The sequence below is a fragment of the Chenopodium quinoa genome, unplaced genomic scaffold (genome assembly GCF_001683475.1).
Source record: "Chenopodium quinoa cultivar QQ74 unplaced genomic scaffold, ASM168347v1, whole genome shotgun sequence".
NCBI lineage: Eukaryota > Viridiplantae > Streptophyta > Magnoliopsida > Caryophyllales > Amaranthaceae > Chenopodium > Chenopodium quinoa.
Genome location: NW_018744304.1, coordinates 3,299,222 through 3,316,667, shown reverse-complemented (window position 1 = coordinate 3,316,667; position 17,446 = coordinate 3,299,222). Strand labels below are relative to the sequence as shown.

General features: G+C 42.2%; 1 protein-coding gene across 1 annotated transcript; it reads right to left on the bottom strand.

The window, feature by feature from the left end:
* Window positions 1-10,801: 10,801 nt before the first annotated feature.
* LOC110695819 lies at window positions 10,802-12,010 on the bottom strand. Its single transcript, XM_021873046.1, has one exon. The coding sequence runs from the start codon at window positions 12,008-12,010 to the stop codon at window positions 10,802-10,804; it is 1,209 nt and encodes a 402-aa protein (XP_021728738.1).
* Window positions 12,011-17,446: the final 5,436 nt, after the last annotated feature.

Here is a 17,446-nt window from a genome sequence, read left to right as displayed (position 1 = left end):
TAATAATATTGAGATAAAATTTGCCATTCCAAGAACAACACTTACCGAACTAATGCGCGTACGTGATGGATTACACCAAAGTGAGGCATCACTACTTCCCTAGGAACGTAAGGTATACTAGGTATACAAGTTGTCTTGGTTAAGCTCAACGATATCAGTAAGGAGTCCTTAGATGTCGTGGCAAAAGAGATAAAATGTCAAGTATGCATTAGATGAGACATTTTATCAAACCGAGAGTAGCTTGGAGCTATTAGCAATTAGATTGCTTACCTTAAGATATTTAATGGTTAAGACAAGCCAAAGCATGCTTATCCATTTCTTGATCTTTGGGATCTCGGAATCATTTTATTCTCGCCCATAAGGGACATTCTTAAAATGCATGGATAAAATGTTCAATAAGTGTGAATAAGTGCATGAACGCTTTAAATTTCAACTTATTTATGCATGAATGGTTTTTCACTTCAAATTCTTTCAATTTTAGAAATCATGTCTGCAAGTAACTCGAACAACAACCATATGTGCCCGGAACTCCCCGAAAAGTTGGTCTTTGCCTTAAACTTGGTCAACTTTAAGGAATGGAAAGAGGAACTCATGAGAACTCTCCGGAATTGCTCCTTGGAGTATACTCTTGATACTCCCATTCCAAGCTTCTTTGCTAAAGGGATCATGACCGACGAGGCTCATGAAGAATGGTCTTCCAATTGCAAAAGGGTCTCACGACTCATGGCAAATTCCATCCCGGAAGACTGGAAGGAAACTCTTTCCTCCTACCTTCCGGACATGTTCCTCAAAGCACTTGAGGACGTTGTCAATGTAAGAGTCACCAAGAGTGACAATGGCAACTTTAATGGACTCGTGTTTGACTTGACTAGGTCACTTTCAAACATGAGAATTAAGCCACCAAATGTTGGGTGTCTTGCTAAGGAAAGGCGACAGCTTTGGACCAAGTTCTACAATGCTAAATTGAGACCCGGGATGCCCCTTCGACCTCATGTGCTTGGTATGACTTGGCTCTTCAAGCACATTCAGCTTCTCGGAATTCCATTGGAAGATGAGATGGCGGGGCATATCTTACTTGCTTCACTCCACTCGGGCTATGATGCACTTAGAGTGCATGTCGCTGCGGGAAAGGAGACACACTCCCTCAAGAAGGTGGAGCAACTACTTAGCCAAGCCACTGCCTATGGAATGACCAAAAGGCCCTTGAGAGCTAAGAAGAAGGAGTTCAATAAGGTCAAGGCAAAGATGAGATGCTTCCATTGTGGCATGCAAGGCCATTACAAGAGGGAATGCATGCTCATCAAGGAAGAGGGGATCACTCCGACCACCTCAGGTATCTTCCTTAACACTTGTGGATTAAGCTTATCATAAGGTATTGGATACCAAGTATGACTCACTTAATGTTGCCTTTTCAGGGACCAAGTGAGAAGCTTATCAAGTGTTGGTGCATGGACAAAAGACGACGAAGATGGTTTTTCGGTCGTGCTTGCATGCACTATTTTGTCTATGACATGTAATTAAACTATTTCTAGTTTTATCATGCTTTGAACATATTATGATCCATGGTGTTAGACACCTAGGAATCTCAAGTGTAAGACTTTTGACAATAGTTGTTTGAAGTTTGTCTTACAAATTTATGTTCAATTAAATTGCATGTTTTACATATGACAAAAGTTGATACCACTAAGCTAAGACCATCGAGTCGAATCAAACCTACTTGTGGTATTGTCGTCTTGGCCACATTAAAATCAAACGCATCAAGAAACTTCTTCAAGATGGTGTTCTTGACTCATTCGACTTAGAGTCATTTGAAAATTGCGAAGGTTACTTATTAGGCAAGATGATCAAACAACCATTCTCCAAGTTGGGAGAAAGGGCAAGTGACTTATTAGGTCTAATACACACGGATGTATGTGGACCTATGAGCACACCCGCAAGGCAAGGTTACCGATATTTCACCACCTTCACCGACGATTATAGTAGATATGGCTATATCTACTTAATGTCGAATAAATCTGAATCCCTTAAAAAAATTCAAAGAATTTCAGAAAGAGGTTGAAAATCAACTTGGCAAGAAAATTAAAGCACTTCGATCGGATCGAGGTGGCGAATATTTGAGCCATGAATTCGACGATCACTTGAAAGAATGTGGCATTCTTTCAGAGTTGACACCTCCTGGAACTCCTCAATGGAACGGAGTGTCCGAACGGAGGAATCGGACCTTGTTAGACATGGTTCGGTCAATGATGGGTCTTAGTGAACTCCCTATCTCGTTCTGGGGACATGCGCTACAAACAGCAGCACTAACACTGAATAGAGCTCCGTCAAAAGCTGTTGAAAAGACTCCATATGAATTATGGACTAAGAAACCTCCCAGGTTGTCTTTTCTCAAGATTTGGGGATGCGAAGCATATGTCAAGCGATCAATTTCGGACAAACTTCACCCCAAATCGGATAAGTGTTTCTTTGTGGGATATCCAAAAGAAACCAAAGGTTATTACTTCTACAATAAATCCGAGAACAAAGTGCTTGTTGCTCGTGATGGTGTCTTTTTGGAGAAGGATCACCTTTCCAAAATGACAAGTGGGAGGAAAATCGAACTCGACGAAGTTCGAGAGGACGAGCAACAATGTCAACCTGACAAAACTTACAATCTAGATACTTTGGAAGCATCTGAGAAAATTGGTCAGAGTCAAACAGACAATGTAAATGCTCAACCGATTACCCTACGTAGGTCGCAACGACAAATATCTCAACCAGACAGATACCTCGGTATTGTCTTAACTGATGATCAGGACATCCTAGTAGTGGATGGTGATGAGCCGGTGACATACAAGCAAGCTATGACGAGCCCCGACTCTGCGAAATGGCAAGAGGCCATGAAATCCGAGATGGACTCCATGTCTGAAAATCAAGTCTGGGACTTGGTGAATTTGCCCGAGGGTTATACACCCATTGGTTGCAAATGGATCTTCAAAGTGAAGACAGACAAAGATGGAAATGTATCGATATACAAAGCTAGACTGGTGGAAAAAGGTTATAGACAAGTCCACTGGATTGACTATGATGAAACTTTCTCACCAGTTGCAATGCTAAAATCCATCCGGATTATCCTAGCAATTGTTGCATATTACGATTACGAAATATGGCAAATGGATGTCAAAACCGCCTTCCTTAATGGGATTTTGGAAGAAACTGTGTATATGACACAGCCAGAAGGTTTTGTCAATCCAGGCAACGCTGGAAAGGTTTGCAAGCTGAAGAAGTCCATTTATGGACTAAAGCAAGCCAACAGAAGTTGGAATCTGCGATTTGATGAAGCTCTCAGCAAGTTTGGTTTTATCAAGAATCTAGATGAGTCTTGTGTATACAAGAAGGTCAGTGGGAGTGATATTGCATTCCTAGTCCTGTATGTCGATGACATACTACTCATTGGAAACAGCACAAAATTGTTGGAGTCCGTAAAGGGCTGGTTGGGAAAGTGCTTTTCAATGAAAGACTTAGGAGAGGCACAGTACATATTGGGCATTAAGATCTACAGGGATAGATCTAAGAGGATGATTGGATTAAGCCAGAGTACTTACATTGATAAGGTACTAGCTCGATTCAACATGGAAAATGCCAAAAGAGGGAATTTACCCATGTCCCATGGCATAACTGTCAGCAAGAAACAGTGTCCAAAGACACCTCTTGAGCAAGAAAGAATGAATCATATCCCATGTGCTTCGCTAATCGGATCGATCATGTATGCCATGATATTTACAAGGCCGGATGTATCGTATGCCCTGAGTGCAACGAGTCGATACCAATCAAACCCAGGAGAGGCGCATTGGACTGCGGCCAAAAACATCCTTAAGTACCTAAAAAGGAACAAGGATAAATTCCTGGTGTATGGAGGCCACAAAGATCTGGTTGTTGAAGGATACACCAACGCTAGCTTCCAGACTGACATAGACGACTTCAAGTCACAGTCGGGGTATATATTCTGTCTAAATGGAGGAGCGTTCAGCTGGAAGAGTGCCAAGCAGAGCACCACTGCAGACTCTACAACTGAAGCCGAGTACTTGGCCGCTTCGGAAGCAGCCAAGGAAGCTGTTTGGATTCGCAAGTTCATCAGTGAACTTGGTGTTGTACCCTCAATCAAGGGACCGATAGATCTCTATTGTGATAATAGTGGAGCTATCGCTCAGGCCACGGAGCCGAGAGAACATCAGAAGATCAAACACGTGCAAAGGCGATTTCACATGATAAGGGAATGGAAATCCGAAGGTGAAATCAGAATTTGTAAGATCGGCACGGATGATAATGTGGCCGATCCTTTGACTAAACCTTTGCCTCAAGTGAAACACAAAAAACACGTTGAGGCAATGGGAATCAAGCACATAGGAGATTGGCTTTGATATTCCCTGTACAAGTGTTTTAATTAAACAGGGTTGATTTAATGTAAGACACTGTACTAAAACCATTCATTAATGGAGTAATTAATTTTGTGCAAAGTTATCATTCACTCCATTACTATTTAATTGTGGTTTAGAATTAAATAATGATTCCATTCGATTTACGGAAATATTCAAAACAGGGTATCAAGACCATGTCTTGGATAAAGAAACACCTGTTAAGTGAACATTGAATATTAAATCGAAAAGTATCCCTAATCGAGGTCATCTAACAGATGGAAGATTGATGACCGCATTAGATTAGTGTGTAGTATGATTTACAGCACTGTTTCTTATGCTGCGAGGACGTGACAGTCATAAATCATTTGCACAGCTAAAATTTAGAATTGTACTGGATAAGACCTATGAGAGTACTTTAAGAAAATTTAAATTTTGACATAAGTTCATTTCTCATTATGGCTATCAGAACTTATTTCCTCAGACCATGAGTACTGTGAAGTTTTCTTGTTTGAGTACTAGGCTCTTTGATGTTTCCAAACGTCTGCCGTAATTGGGGATCATAACGGGAACACTCGGGAGTCTATGTCCTCTTAGTAAGAAGAACTTACAATACAAGACAGGGATTGCCCCCCTACTAAAAATAGGGAAAATGTTTTGTTGTTGAAAAGGCCGCTCGAAGAGTGAGACTGTAAATGCATGGCCATGCTGAGATGGATTTTAGAAATCATCTGTTTTTTTTGACAGTCGAACTCAGAGATCGAGAAACACTTCTGAACGTAATAAGGATGACAAAGAATCTTACCTTATAGTTCACGAAGAAACATTAAGTGACAAAAGAAAAGAGTTATGCACAATATGCACACTTGTTCGGAAGGACAAGTGGGAGATTGAAAGGAACGGTGTCCTTCCAACAAGTGAATTATTATTACAGAGCTAATTCTTCAGTAAGGTCAAGTGACCGGAATGCCTAGGTGGAGGCCGCTTCCGATCAGTAATATCAAGGTACAATTGATATTACAGCTTAATCTTAATTGAACCCTTCGGGTCGAACCCAATCGAATCTCCGACCCGAGACGTCGAATTAATCCGAAAGGATTTAATGAGTCGACAGAGTTTTACGAATACAGACGTCGAAAATCGAGCCTAGGGCATCTGGACTGAGCGTCGCAAAATCACAATCGACAAGTATGAGCGTAGCCATAGCTAGGCTAGGCTAGCTCATCATAGTCACTAGGCGCGCCATGGCAGCCCTAGCATGATGGCTAGGCACCAAGGCTGGCCATCGCCAGCACTAGGCGCGCCAGCACAGCCCTAGCATCATGCCTAGGCGCTGTCGCAGCCCTAGCATGATGCTAGGCGCCATCGCAAGCCAGCAAGCCCATCGCAGGCCTATGCACATCACTAGGCGCACCATGCGTGGCCTAGGATGGCTGGGCACCATCGCAGCCCAGGCAGCATCACTAGGCGCACCATGCGTGCCCTAGGATGGCTTGATGCCATAGCAGCCCTAGCATAGTGCTGGGCGCATGGCAGGGCCACACGCACCAAGCACAACTATTGCTAGGCACTGGCGTATGCGTGGTGCGTGGTGCCTGGGCGAGGCATATGCATGCTTGATGCATATTGCCGGGCTTATGCGTGTGGCTATGCAAGAGTGTGTGTGCGAGGGGCTGGCAGGCTAGCAAGCAATGTCAAGACAAGCATGCGTGGCTTGCTAGCAGCACGCATGCTAGGCACTGTGTGCGAGAGAGATGCGTAGTGCGCATGGTGTGGGAGTGCGGTGCGTGGCAAGAGGCCAGCATGCGTGGCTCGCTAGCAACACGCATGCTGGGCCATGCGAGCAGCGACGATGCGAGGGATGCTGGCAGCAGCGCCAGCATGCACCAGCGCCAGCGCCAGCACGCACCAGCCAGCACCAGCGCCAGCACGCACCAGCGAGCATCAGCGATGCTGCTGGGCTTGTGCTAGCCTGCTGGGCTAGCTGGCACAGCCAGCTGGCACGCTAGCTGGCAGCTGGGCAGTAGGCTAGGGTGAGGCGGTTTATGAGGAGAGTGGGGACCAAGGCTTTGGGAAGGCCTTGGGGAGCAAGGCATTGGTCCCCCCACCTCTCCATGGTCCTCACCTAACACTCTCTCCCTCCTTGACACTTATCGAATTGTGATTGCATTTGTTTATTGATTTATTTTAGAAATAAATTAATTGACAAATAAAACATTCTCCCACATTGGTTGGGGAATGAGAATCAAGGGATCATTTCCCTATAAATACCAAGCTTGGTATTGGGATTTGTTACAACCTTGAGTGTAATTAAAAAGGAAACTCTATGAAAAGAGTAAACCTTTGATTCGTAAAACTCATAGTTATTTTGTCCGGGTCTTGACTAACCTTCAAGACTTAGGACGCTCGGGTCGGGTCGAGGGTACGATCCGTTGGAGATATCGTCTTTTTGGGATTTTGAAATAAGAGCTCGTTGGGAGCGAAGCACGCGTCAAAGGTATAATTCTTGTCCTAAATCTTGTTTGATTAAGTTTATGCTTGTTTAATTGCTTTAATTAAGGGGCGGGTCTTGGTGGGTTTCCTTCTGGGTAGTGTCGGGTCACTACAAAACCCTACATCTTGGGATGACCTTCATACATAGTTAGCTTTCTAAACAGACCCTTATCCGGTCGTAGACCTTCTGGGGTATTTCTGAACCCACCCACTGAATACCGTCTTGGGTATCTTGGGATGAACTTTGTACATTGTTTAGTCAGCCATCTAAACTACCACAAGCAGGTAATTCTGTCTTGGTATCTTTGAATGAGTTTATGAAAAAACAGGCTAACTTTTATCTGTCTTTCATCTTCAAACACATCCGCCTATAGTGACTTCAAGCCACTTTCAGCTTTGACGGTTGAACCTAACAAGCTTTACATTCTAAGGTACCGTCTGTACCCTTTGCAATTCTTTCCATTTAATTTTCGGTTGTGCATATAGAGTTAGGATATGGACTCCACCAATATAAACATGGCACAACCTACGACAGTGGTCATCCAGTCACTAGGGACGGCTGAGTCTAGGATTGGGACTGCTGTCTAGGGGTGCTTGGGACAAGCTTCACCTACTTCAAATCCGACCGTTTCTGTTCATGTGCAGGACAGAATGGCCCGGACTAGATTGACGACAGTAGATCCTGATTATAAGTCCGATGATGCAGCCGTTGATCCGGCTGACCCCTTAAATGAAGAGCAGACGGAGGAACCGTCTGAGAGAGTTCCTAATGAGGGTACTCCGCAAGACTCCCCAGGTGAACCTAGAACACCGGGTGATAGCATTTTGGGTATCTCTGGTTCTAATGCCGAGGAATCCAGCGAAGGATCAGATGACGAGGAGTCCGGCTCTGATGAAGAGTCTCCTGAAGCGGCTGCCCCTATTGATGAGGAAGCCTATAAGTGGCCGGCTGCGGGTGACCCTACCGACATGACTATGTCAGCCAGGCATGTGGTTACTTTAAACGCAACACTCCCTGCTTTTTTTAAGAAGAAGCCAGTGGGGAAGAACTAGGAAGTGGTTGTACCGCCTGTAGAGGCAAGCGTCATTTGGACCGACGATTTGGAAAATGCCGACAACTACTTCGGCTGCTACGAGGCGGCATTCACAACCGGCCTCCGGTTCCCCCTTCATCATTGCGTTAAGGCCATACTAAGGGGATATGACTTGGGTGTATGGTAGTCGACCCCTAACTCATGGGTTAACATATTAGGATATATTGCCGCCTGCGAGTTGCAGGAGGTTAAGCCTAGCTGGGAGGCATTCGCTCATATGCATTACCTCAGCCGGGCACCGGGTGGTTGGAATGCATGGTATACTTTAACAACCCACCCAGAGTATATGATGACTTTGGACAAGTCGTCCAAATAGAGCAATTGGAAGAGCAAATTCTATGCTGTTTCTTCCCCAACTCCACAACTTAACCGCCGGGTGCGCAGATATAATAAGCATCCGGTTTTGCTCGGGAGAAAATGCGCTCTCCCAAATGTGCTGGGTTGAGGCATGGGATCAAATAATGGAAAGAGGTCTCTTTCTTAAGACAACCTCCCGAATGGATGATGGGAGCGAAATTATTGTTCCCAAATTCTAGGTTCCCCATCCGGAATGGTTTAAGGATGAGGCCTTCCTATCTCTCTGTAATCTTAGTACAATGTTTACTAAGGGTAGGTATGAGGATAGTGTAAGTGTATGCTAGCTAGGATAGCTCTTAATCCCGATAGGTGATTAGAGAGTATTCTTGATATTGGCTTGTATGAGTTGCTTGGGTTACATGTAAACCTATTTTTCGATGCCTAACTTGATCGAACTAGATTAACATTAGGAGATAAATAGCGGTGCTTAATCGTTCCCCTGTATTCGACCCTTAACTTGCCTCTATACTCGTTTAGTTGCATGTTCAGGACTACAAATATCATTTGATAGAGGTGTCTTAGTAACGACCTAAAATACCGCCTGTCACCCGTAAATACTTGATCATAGCCGGATGTGTGGCCTCATAGTCACCATGGTATTGGATAACAATCAAATGTGAATCAGAACAGGCGTCCACTTTCTTTGCCCCGATCGCCTTACACATTGTTCAAGGCCTAGAACTTAAAACGCAGTGCATATTCATATTTGTCCCCTTCAGGAGACTAACATATGACGCCTGCACCACAACTGTTCATTGTGGAGCTCCCGTCCACATATATCTTCCAGATTTGGTCAGGATTTTCAGGATCAGCCGGCCTAGTCATTTAAACAATGAAGTCGGCAAGTGCCTGCCCCTTCACTGCTTTCCTTGGCTCAAAATTAATTTTTAAGCTTTGAATTTAAATTACCTACTTAATCATTCGGCCGGATGATTCCATGGTTGTCAGTGGCCGCTTGATTGGTTGATCAGTGTAAACCACGACCGGGTGTGCCAAGAAGTAACGTTTCAGCTTCTTATGGCATGAAGAGGGCCAGGCCAAAATTTTCAACCATGGGATAAGGACATGGCTGATGAAATAGACGGGGAGCTGGCAGCCGTCTCTTTCAGCAAGGAGGACGGCACTGAGAGCATGATTAGAGACGACCAAGTACATGTATAACACTTCCTTTGACAAAAGGTTGACTAGCCTTGGCAAAGAGTGCAAGTGTTCCTTCAACTTTTGGGAGGCTGCCTCTGCATCCGTCCCCCATTCAAACATAGTCTTCTTTTTGATTGCTTGGAAGAAATAGAGGCACTTGTCGCCTGACCGACTGAGGAATCTCCCCAATGCCGCTAGACAACCTGTTAATTTTTAAACTTCCTTTACAGTATGGGGCTACTACATGTCTATGACAGCCTGTATTTTTTTCAAGATTGGCCTATATCCCCTTTTAATCAATCAGAAATCCGAGGAACTTCCCAAACTCAACACCAAAAACACATTTCTTGGGATTGAGCATGACCTGGTTTCGCTTGACTGTGGCGAATGTTTCTCGGAGATCTGTAAGATGGTCCATTTGAACTTTGGATTTGACTCTCATATCATCAATGTACGCCCCCACATTCCTTCCAATTTGATTAATGAATACTGTATTAATCATTCTCTGGAAGGTAGCAGGCGCATTCTTCAAACCAAACGGCATCACAATATAGCAGAATAACCCCTGATCAATGACGAATGCTGTCTTTTCTTGATCTTTCTTCCACAAGGGTATCTAGTGAAAGTCTGAATAGGCGTCCATGAAGCTCATCAAGGCATGGCCGGCTGTAGAGTCGACCAGACTGTCGATCTTTGGGAAAGGATAACTATCCTTTGGACATGCCTTGTTCAAGTCTATGTAATCTATACACATGCGCCAGGTTCCATTCGGCTTCTTTACAAGTACAACATTGGCAACCCAATCTGGGAAGTAGCATTGCCGAATGAACCCAGCTCTAATAATTTTTTCACCTCGGCGGCTGCCGCCTGACTTCTTTCTTCATCATGGTTCCTCTTCTTTTGCCTTACTAGCTTTGTTTTAGGATCCACAACAAGTTTGTGGACGGCTAGATCCAGGCTGATGCCTGGCATCTCGTCCACTTTAAAGGCAAAATATCTCTTTGAATTCTGTTAACAAGTGGTGCAAGTCTACACCAAGTTCAGCAAAAGCAGTCGTCCCAACCTAAATAGTCTGGTCCGGACGATGTCCATATGTTCACCAGCCGGCTGGGGACGGAGTTCATCCGGCCTTTGACCGGTCAAATACTGCTATTGCCTGTCTTTTTTCTCGGCCACCATTTGGTTGGCCTTTCTCTTCTTGCCGCCTGCTGTTGCAGCAGGCGTGGCGTCCTTGGCTTGGTCAAGGTTGATTGTTTCTCCACTGGGGTCGGCTGCGACCACAATGGGCTTGACATCAGAGAGGTAACACTCCCTGGCCATCTTCTAGTCTCCTCGTAGGAAGCCAACTGTTCCATCATCCCTCTCAAACTTGAGAAGCATGAGAGACGAAATGATAACAGCTTTGGATTCATTCAGGGTGGGACGTCCCAAAATCATGTTGTAGGCCGTCAGTTCATCAACAACTAAGAACCGGAACACCATGTAGCGTCCCTTCCCTTTCTCGCCCAAACGAATAGGTAAGTTTATTTGACCTACCGGATGTACCACACCACCCCCAAATCCCACTAAGGGATGAGAGACCTGGTGCATACTCTCGGGCTTGTACCTAAGCTTGGTCAAGCACTTGTGACTGATGAGATTAGACGAGCTCCCAGTGTCTATGAGGATCCGACCGACTCTTTGGTTGGCTACTTTGCATTCGATGACTATAGCATCATCATGCGGCCTCCTAATTTTGCCCCTAACATCCTTAGTAACTACAACTTCGGGAAAGGAGTCTTTGGACGCCTGCCCCTCGTTGACCAAGTTGATGTCGAGCTGTCTGATATAGTCCTTGTTACCCCGGATTGTTGGGCCGCCTCCGGCGAAGCCGCTTGCTATTGTATAGATCAGAATTTCTTCAGTATCCGAACTATTAGCAGAGTGGGACTTCTTTTTGGGCGGCTTCCCAGTGTTAGTTTGTAAGGTAACTTTGGACCTCAAAACATAGGACTTGAGTACCCCTTTGTCAGCTAGGCGGTCCAACAGACCCTTAAGGTTATAGCATTCGTTGGTATCATGGCTAATATCCTCATGGTAGTGGCAGTATTTGTTTTTGTTTCGATTTTTAGCGGAACCCTTCATAGGATCCGGCTTCTCAATAGAGACCCGGTCCTTAATCTCCATGAGGATGGAGTAATAGTCTTTATTGAATTCGTACTTTGGGGAGTACATCTTCGCTTCTCTCTTTTTCTTCAGGGATGGCTGTTCAGAAGTTTCAGCCACCCATACTTGTTTTCTTTTCTTTTCTTCTTTCTTAGCCGGCTGTGATGACCGACTCTTTTTTTTGTCAGATCTCCTTGAGTCTGACTGCTTACTGATGTTACAGAGCTCAGTTGCCTTTATATAGGCATCCGCCACCATCAGTGCCTCTTGGAGGGTTGCCACCCTCTTTCTGATGAGGTCAAACTTGAAGGGCGACTCGTCCTTCAGACCTTTGAAAAATTCCTTGTAGGCTAACTCATCAGACAACCCTTGAATCTGAATTTTCATTAGATTGAAGCGCCTGATATATGAGCGTAGCCCCTCCTGCTCTCCCTGTTGTATGGCTCCCAAGTCAAGGCTTGTTTTCTTTGAAGTGATATTCATTGAGAAGTTTAACGCGAACAAATAGGCAAGCATCTTGAAATATTGATGCATCCGGCTGGCAGGTTGCCAAACCATTGCTGGGCGACGCCCTTTAATGTGGCCGGGAAGCATCTACACCATGTGGCATCGTCCAACCCTTGACGATACATAAGGTTGGTATATGCCATCAGGTGGTCTTCTGGATTGGAGGTACCATCATAAGTGCCTACCAATACATTCTTCACCTTGGCTGACTGTGTGGCCTCAGTTATTTCCTTAGAGAAAGCTGAAGGTTGTTCCCTAAGTCTTAGCAGTCGGAGCTGCCAGTCCAAGGGCTGGACATTAGGTGATGCCTGCCCTTCGAAAAGAGTAGGCTGCATATAAGGTTGTCCATACGACATGTATGGTTGTTGAGGCGCATACGGGGCCGCCTGGAACATCTGAGGACTAGAGTGAGCGGACATGCCACCTTTCTGGTCCTCTCAGTTTGATTGAGAATACCTCATTGAGGTATTCTGAAAGCTGTCATTGAAGTTCGACGTTGAGGCCGACTCTAACAGTTGCATATTTTTCCTTTGCTGGATTATCATCCGAGCATCGGAATATGTTTTCTTGGAACCATCCGGCTGTATATGCCGAATGTCCTTCCTCTTCCATGGCTCATGGAACCGAAGTCAAGACAAGTATATCAAGGGCTTATGTCCCTCCCTTGGTTTAGGGTAAGGAGTGGCCTCTCGGTCCTTGATCGACTTTATCCTCCTAGAATAAGAGGGCTTCTTGGCTGACTATTCCTTGGTAGGGACAGCCGTCTGTTTATCAATAAGATCCTTTATCTCCCCTTTGAAACTTGTCATGAGAGTCATGAGTTCGTTTCTAGTGATGGGGGTGGATCCTTCAGCCACCTCGAACTGACCAGTCGGCTGGCCGACTGTTTCACTAGGCCCTGCCTGGTCGGGATTCCGTTCCTTCCTTTCGGTGGGACGGATGTGCCGTGTCCTGAGGGATCCGTCAGGGGCCGTGTGGGTGGCGACTTCATAGTCGTCATTGGTATCCTGGTCTGAGTAGACCTGGACATCAGCCATCAGCCATCAGCCATAAAAGGCAGTACAAGTTCTTGTGAAGTCATCTAAAAAGTACTCTCCTCACAGACGGCGCCAAATGTTTCGGGGTTTTTTTATGTCCTGCGTGAGAGTTACAATTCCAAGACTAACCTCTGACGCCTGTACCTGCAAAACAACGGAGACTCCTGTGGGTGGGAGTTCCGCCTTCGACGATCAAGTTAGAACGTGTTTGAGGAGTAAAGTGCGGAAGGGAAAGGTCTCCCTTAGATTTTAAGTAAGTATCTGCAATGTGTAATTGCTCAGTTCAAGGTGTCAAGTGTATGACTTTCTCTGATTGTGAGTTAATGTGAATTAATTTTCTGAATGATATTCCTTAGAGGGAAACATCTCACTTTTATAGGGTGTTTGAAAACGTACCCAATACTAGGTTTTAGTGAACCTAGGACTGACTAGGCTTTGCCTAGGAATTTGGGCCATGGGAGGCCATTTTCCTGATGGGCTATCTGTCAGCCACGTGTCGTGGCCTGATTGGTCCACGTTGGACCTCTCTAGAGGTGACACGTGGCAGACTCTAATTGATCCACGTGGATGACACCTAGCAGTGCTTGAGTGGTCCACGTGGCGGGGAAAAATCCCCTAATCAGGTGTAGCAAGAGCAGGAATAGTTTGAGCTTTGGGAACCCAGACTTTAGGCTGCTCTTTAGGTACACTTTGTTTCTTCTGAGCCTGAGTTTGAATCTTGGCAGGAACATCACAATCATGTCCCACCTTGTTACATTTTTTGCAAAAAGGAGGGGACCATTCAAATATAATCTTCTGCTCAATTACCTCCCCATCTGGACTTTCCACCCAAACACTCTTAGGTAAAGGTTTGGTAACATCAACTTCAATTCACACTGTAGCAAATGGTACTCTCAACTGCCTAGACGTGCATTCATCTACACAAATTAGAACCCCAATCACACTGCCAAGTCTGCTTAAAGTTTCAACCCCCCAGCAATTGAGAGGGAGGTTAGGAATTTTCACCCATAGAAGAAAAGTTCTCAAAACTTCAGCATGAAAGTTAAATTTCTTAGACCATGGCTTCAAAATGGCTAGCTTCCCAAAGAACATATAAGGGCCAACACTTAAGATAGTGTTCATATCATCATGGTTTTGCAGATTAATTAAAAAAAACCATCATTATGCAAAAATATTTCAGGCTTAACTATATTACTCCTGTTGTCTGCAATGTATCTGTGTACAGAAGCAATACTGGTATAGAACCCAATAACATAGAATACTATTGAGTTTTTCCATTTAAGATTACCTTCCTCATGTTCAGAGTTCTGCAATTGAGCAATTGATTTACCATCCTTAAGAATAAGGGCTTCAAATGACAGCGAGCATCCTTTAGCTGTGAGCTTGCCTTGGAATTACCCAATCCATTAATTAGTCTTTCGAGCTGTAACAACTAGCTCTGATTGTTTAGGCAACACATCATTGACTATAGAAGCAACTGATTCACCTTCAATTGCAGAATCCGATTTAGGAACCAATGGAACATTAGCCGCAGAAACCTTAGTTACTGTTGGATTCCTTCGCAATTGATCCAAAATTAAGCCCATAGCAGACAACAATCATTTCAGCATCACTTTGTGGTATCATTCCAATTGAAGGATGCACTGCACTAGGCGCTGGAGTAACCAGCTCATCAACTTCAGCAATGGAGGTTAGTGTGAAAGTTGTCCCTAAACTACTCAATTGTTTAAAAAGTGAATCAACTAGAGCTAGATTAGGCTGTTTACGAGTGTTTTAAGGGATTAAAGTAGCTTGTTTCATCTTCTTTGCCACCAGAATCGATCAGGATGAAGAAAACCATCTGGATCAGGTTACCATGGAAGAGAGAGAGAAGAGAGAAAAGTATCAATGTATTTGACTTTCATTTGATAATGTTTTTACTTTCATTTGATTCAAAAAGCTTTGTTAAAATGTGTTTGACTTTTATTTGATTCAATTAGCTTTGTCGAATGCTTTTGAATTTTATTTGATTCAAAAAGCTTTGTTTGAAGGTGTTAGACTTTCTTTTGATTGAATTAGCTTTGTAGAATGCATTTGACTTTCGTTTGATTCAATTAACTTTAATTGAATTCATTTGAATTTCTTTCTATTCAATTAGCTTTGTTGAATGCTTTTAACTTTCATTTGATTCATAAAGCTTTGTTTTAATGTGTTTGATTTTCATTTGATTCCGTTGGATTTGTTAAATTCTTTTGACTTTCATTTTATTCAAAAAGCTTTGTTTTAATGCGTTTGACTTTTATTTAATTCAATTAGCTTTGTTAAATACTTTTGACTTTCATTTGATTTAAAAAGCTTTGTTTGAATGTGTTTGATTGTGTTTTGATTCAATTAGCTTTGTTGAATGCATTTGACTTTCTTTTTATTCAATTAGCTCTTTTTTAATAAATTTGACTTTCATTCCATACAATTAGCATTGTTGAATGATTTTTAGTTTCATTTGATTCTAAAAGCTTTGTTTGAATGTGTTTGACTTTTATTAGATTCTTTTTTTTTTTTGGTAAGTAAGTAATTTTATTAATACCAAAGAAAGAGGGCAAGCCCTCAGAAAAAACAAAACCCTATCCTAAAAGAGACCGACCACCTTCTAGGGTGGGTGCCTCGAAAAAAGGAGGGGGAAAACCGACCACAAGTGGGGAGGCATCTTCTATGAAGGGTAAACCACACAGGGGACAACACAAGCAAACAAAACCAAACTACAACAGCCTACAAGGCCAACAGTACCACACAAATTTTATTAAATTCAATTAGATTTGTTGAATGCTTTTGACTTTCATTTGATTAAAAAAACATTGTTTGAATGTGTTTGACTTTCTTTTGATTTAATGAGATTTGTAGAATGCTTTTGACTCTTATTTGACTATAAAAGAATTTTTTAATGTGTTTGACTTTCTTTTGATTTAATAAGATTTGTTGAATGCATTTAACTTTCATTTGATTCAATTAGCTTTATTTGAATTCGTTTGACTTTCATTCTATTTAATTAGCTTCGTCGAATGCTTTTGATATTTTTTTGATTTAAAAAGCTTTGCTTGAATGTTTTTTACTTTCATTTGATTTCATTGGATTTGTTGAATGCTTTTAACTTTCAATTGATTCAAAAAGTTTTGTTTGAATGTGTTTGACTTTATTTTAATTCAATTAGCTTTGTTGAATGCATTTGACTTTCATTTGCTTCAATTTCCTTTTTTCAAATTCCTTTGGCTTTTAATCTATTCAATTATATTTTTTTAATGTTGTTGACTTTCATTTAATTTAAAAAGCTTTGTTTGAATGTGCTTGACTTTAATTTGATTCAATTAGCTTTGTTGAATGTCTTTTGACTTACATTTGATTCAAAAGGCTATTTTGAGTGTGTTTGAATTTCTTTTGGTTCAATTAGTTATGTTGAATGCATATTACTATCATTTGATTCAATTAGCTTTGTTTGAATTCGTTTGACTTTCATTTTATTCAATCAGCTTTGTTGAATGCTTTTGACTTTCATTTGATTCAAAAATGTTTGTTTGAATGTGTTTGACTTTCATTTGATTCTATTAGCTTTGTTAAATGCTATTGACTTTCATTTAATTAGAAAACCTTTGTTTGAATGTATTTGACTTTTATTTGAATCAAGTAGCTTTGTTGAATGCTTTTGCCTTTCATTTGATTCAAAAAGCTATGTTTGAATGTGTTTGACTTTTTTTTTATTAAATTAACTCTGTTGAATGCATTTGACTTTTATTTGATTCAATTAGCTTTGTTTGAATTATTTTGACTTTCATTTCATTGAATTAGCTTTGTTGAATGATTTTGAATATCAATTGATTCTAAAAGCTTTGTTTGAATGTGTTTGACTTTTATTTGATTCAATTAGCTCCGTTGAATGCTTTTGACTCTCATTTGAGTAAAAAAGCTTTGTTTGAATGTGTTTAACTTTCTTTTGATTCAATTATGTTTGTTGAATGCATTTGATTTTCATTTGATTCAATTAGCTTTTTTTAAATTCATTTGACTTTCATTCAATTCAATTAGCTTTGTTTTATGCTTTTGACTTTCATTTAATTAAAAAAGGTTTTTTTGAATATGTTTAACTTTCTTTTGATTCTTATTTTTTTTGGTAAATAAGAAATTTTATTACCAAAGAAACAGTTACAACATACATAAAAAAACTATGCTGTAACCCCCAAAACTACATAAGCGCAAAGGCAAACAAACTCCCAAACAGACCCAAACTGATAAAAGGCCACCTTCTAGGAAG

Coding starts and splice junctions, on each gene's coding strand:
- LOC110695819 (XM_021873046.1), bottom strand. CDS start 12,010: ATGAAAATTCAGATTCAAGGGTTGTCTGATGAGTTAGCCTACAAGGAA.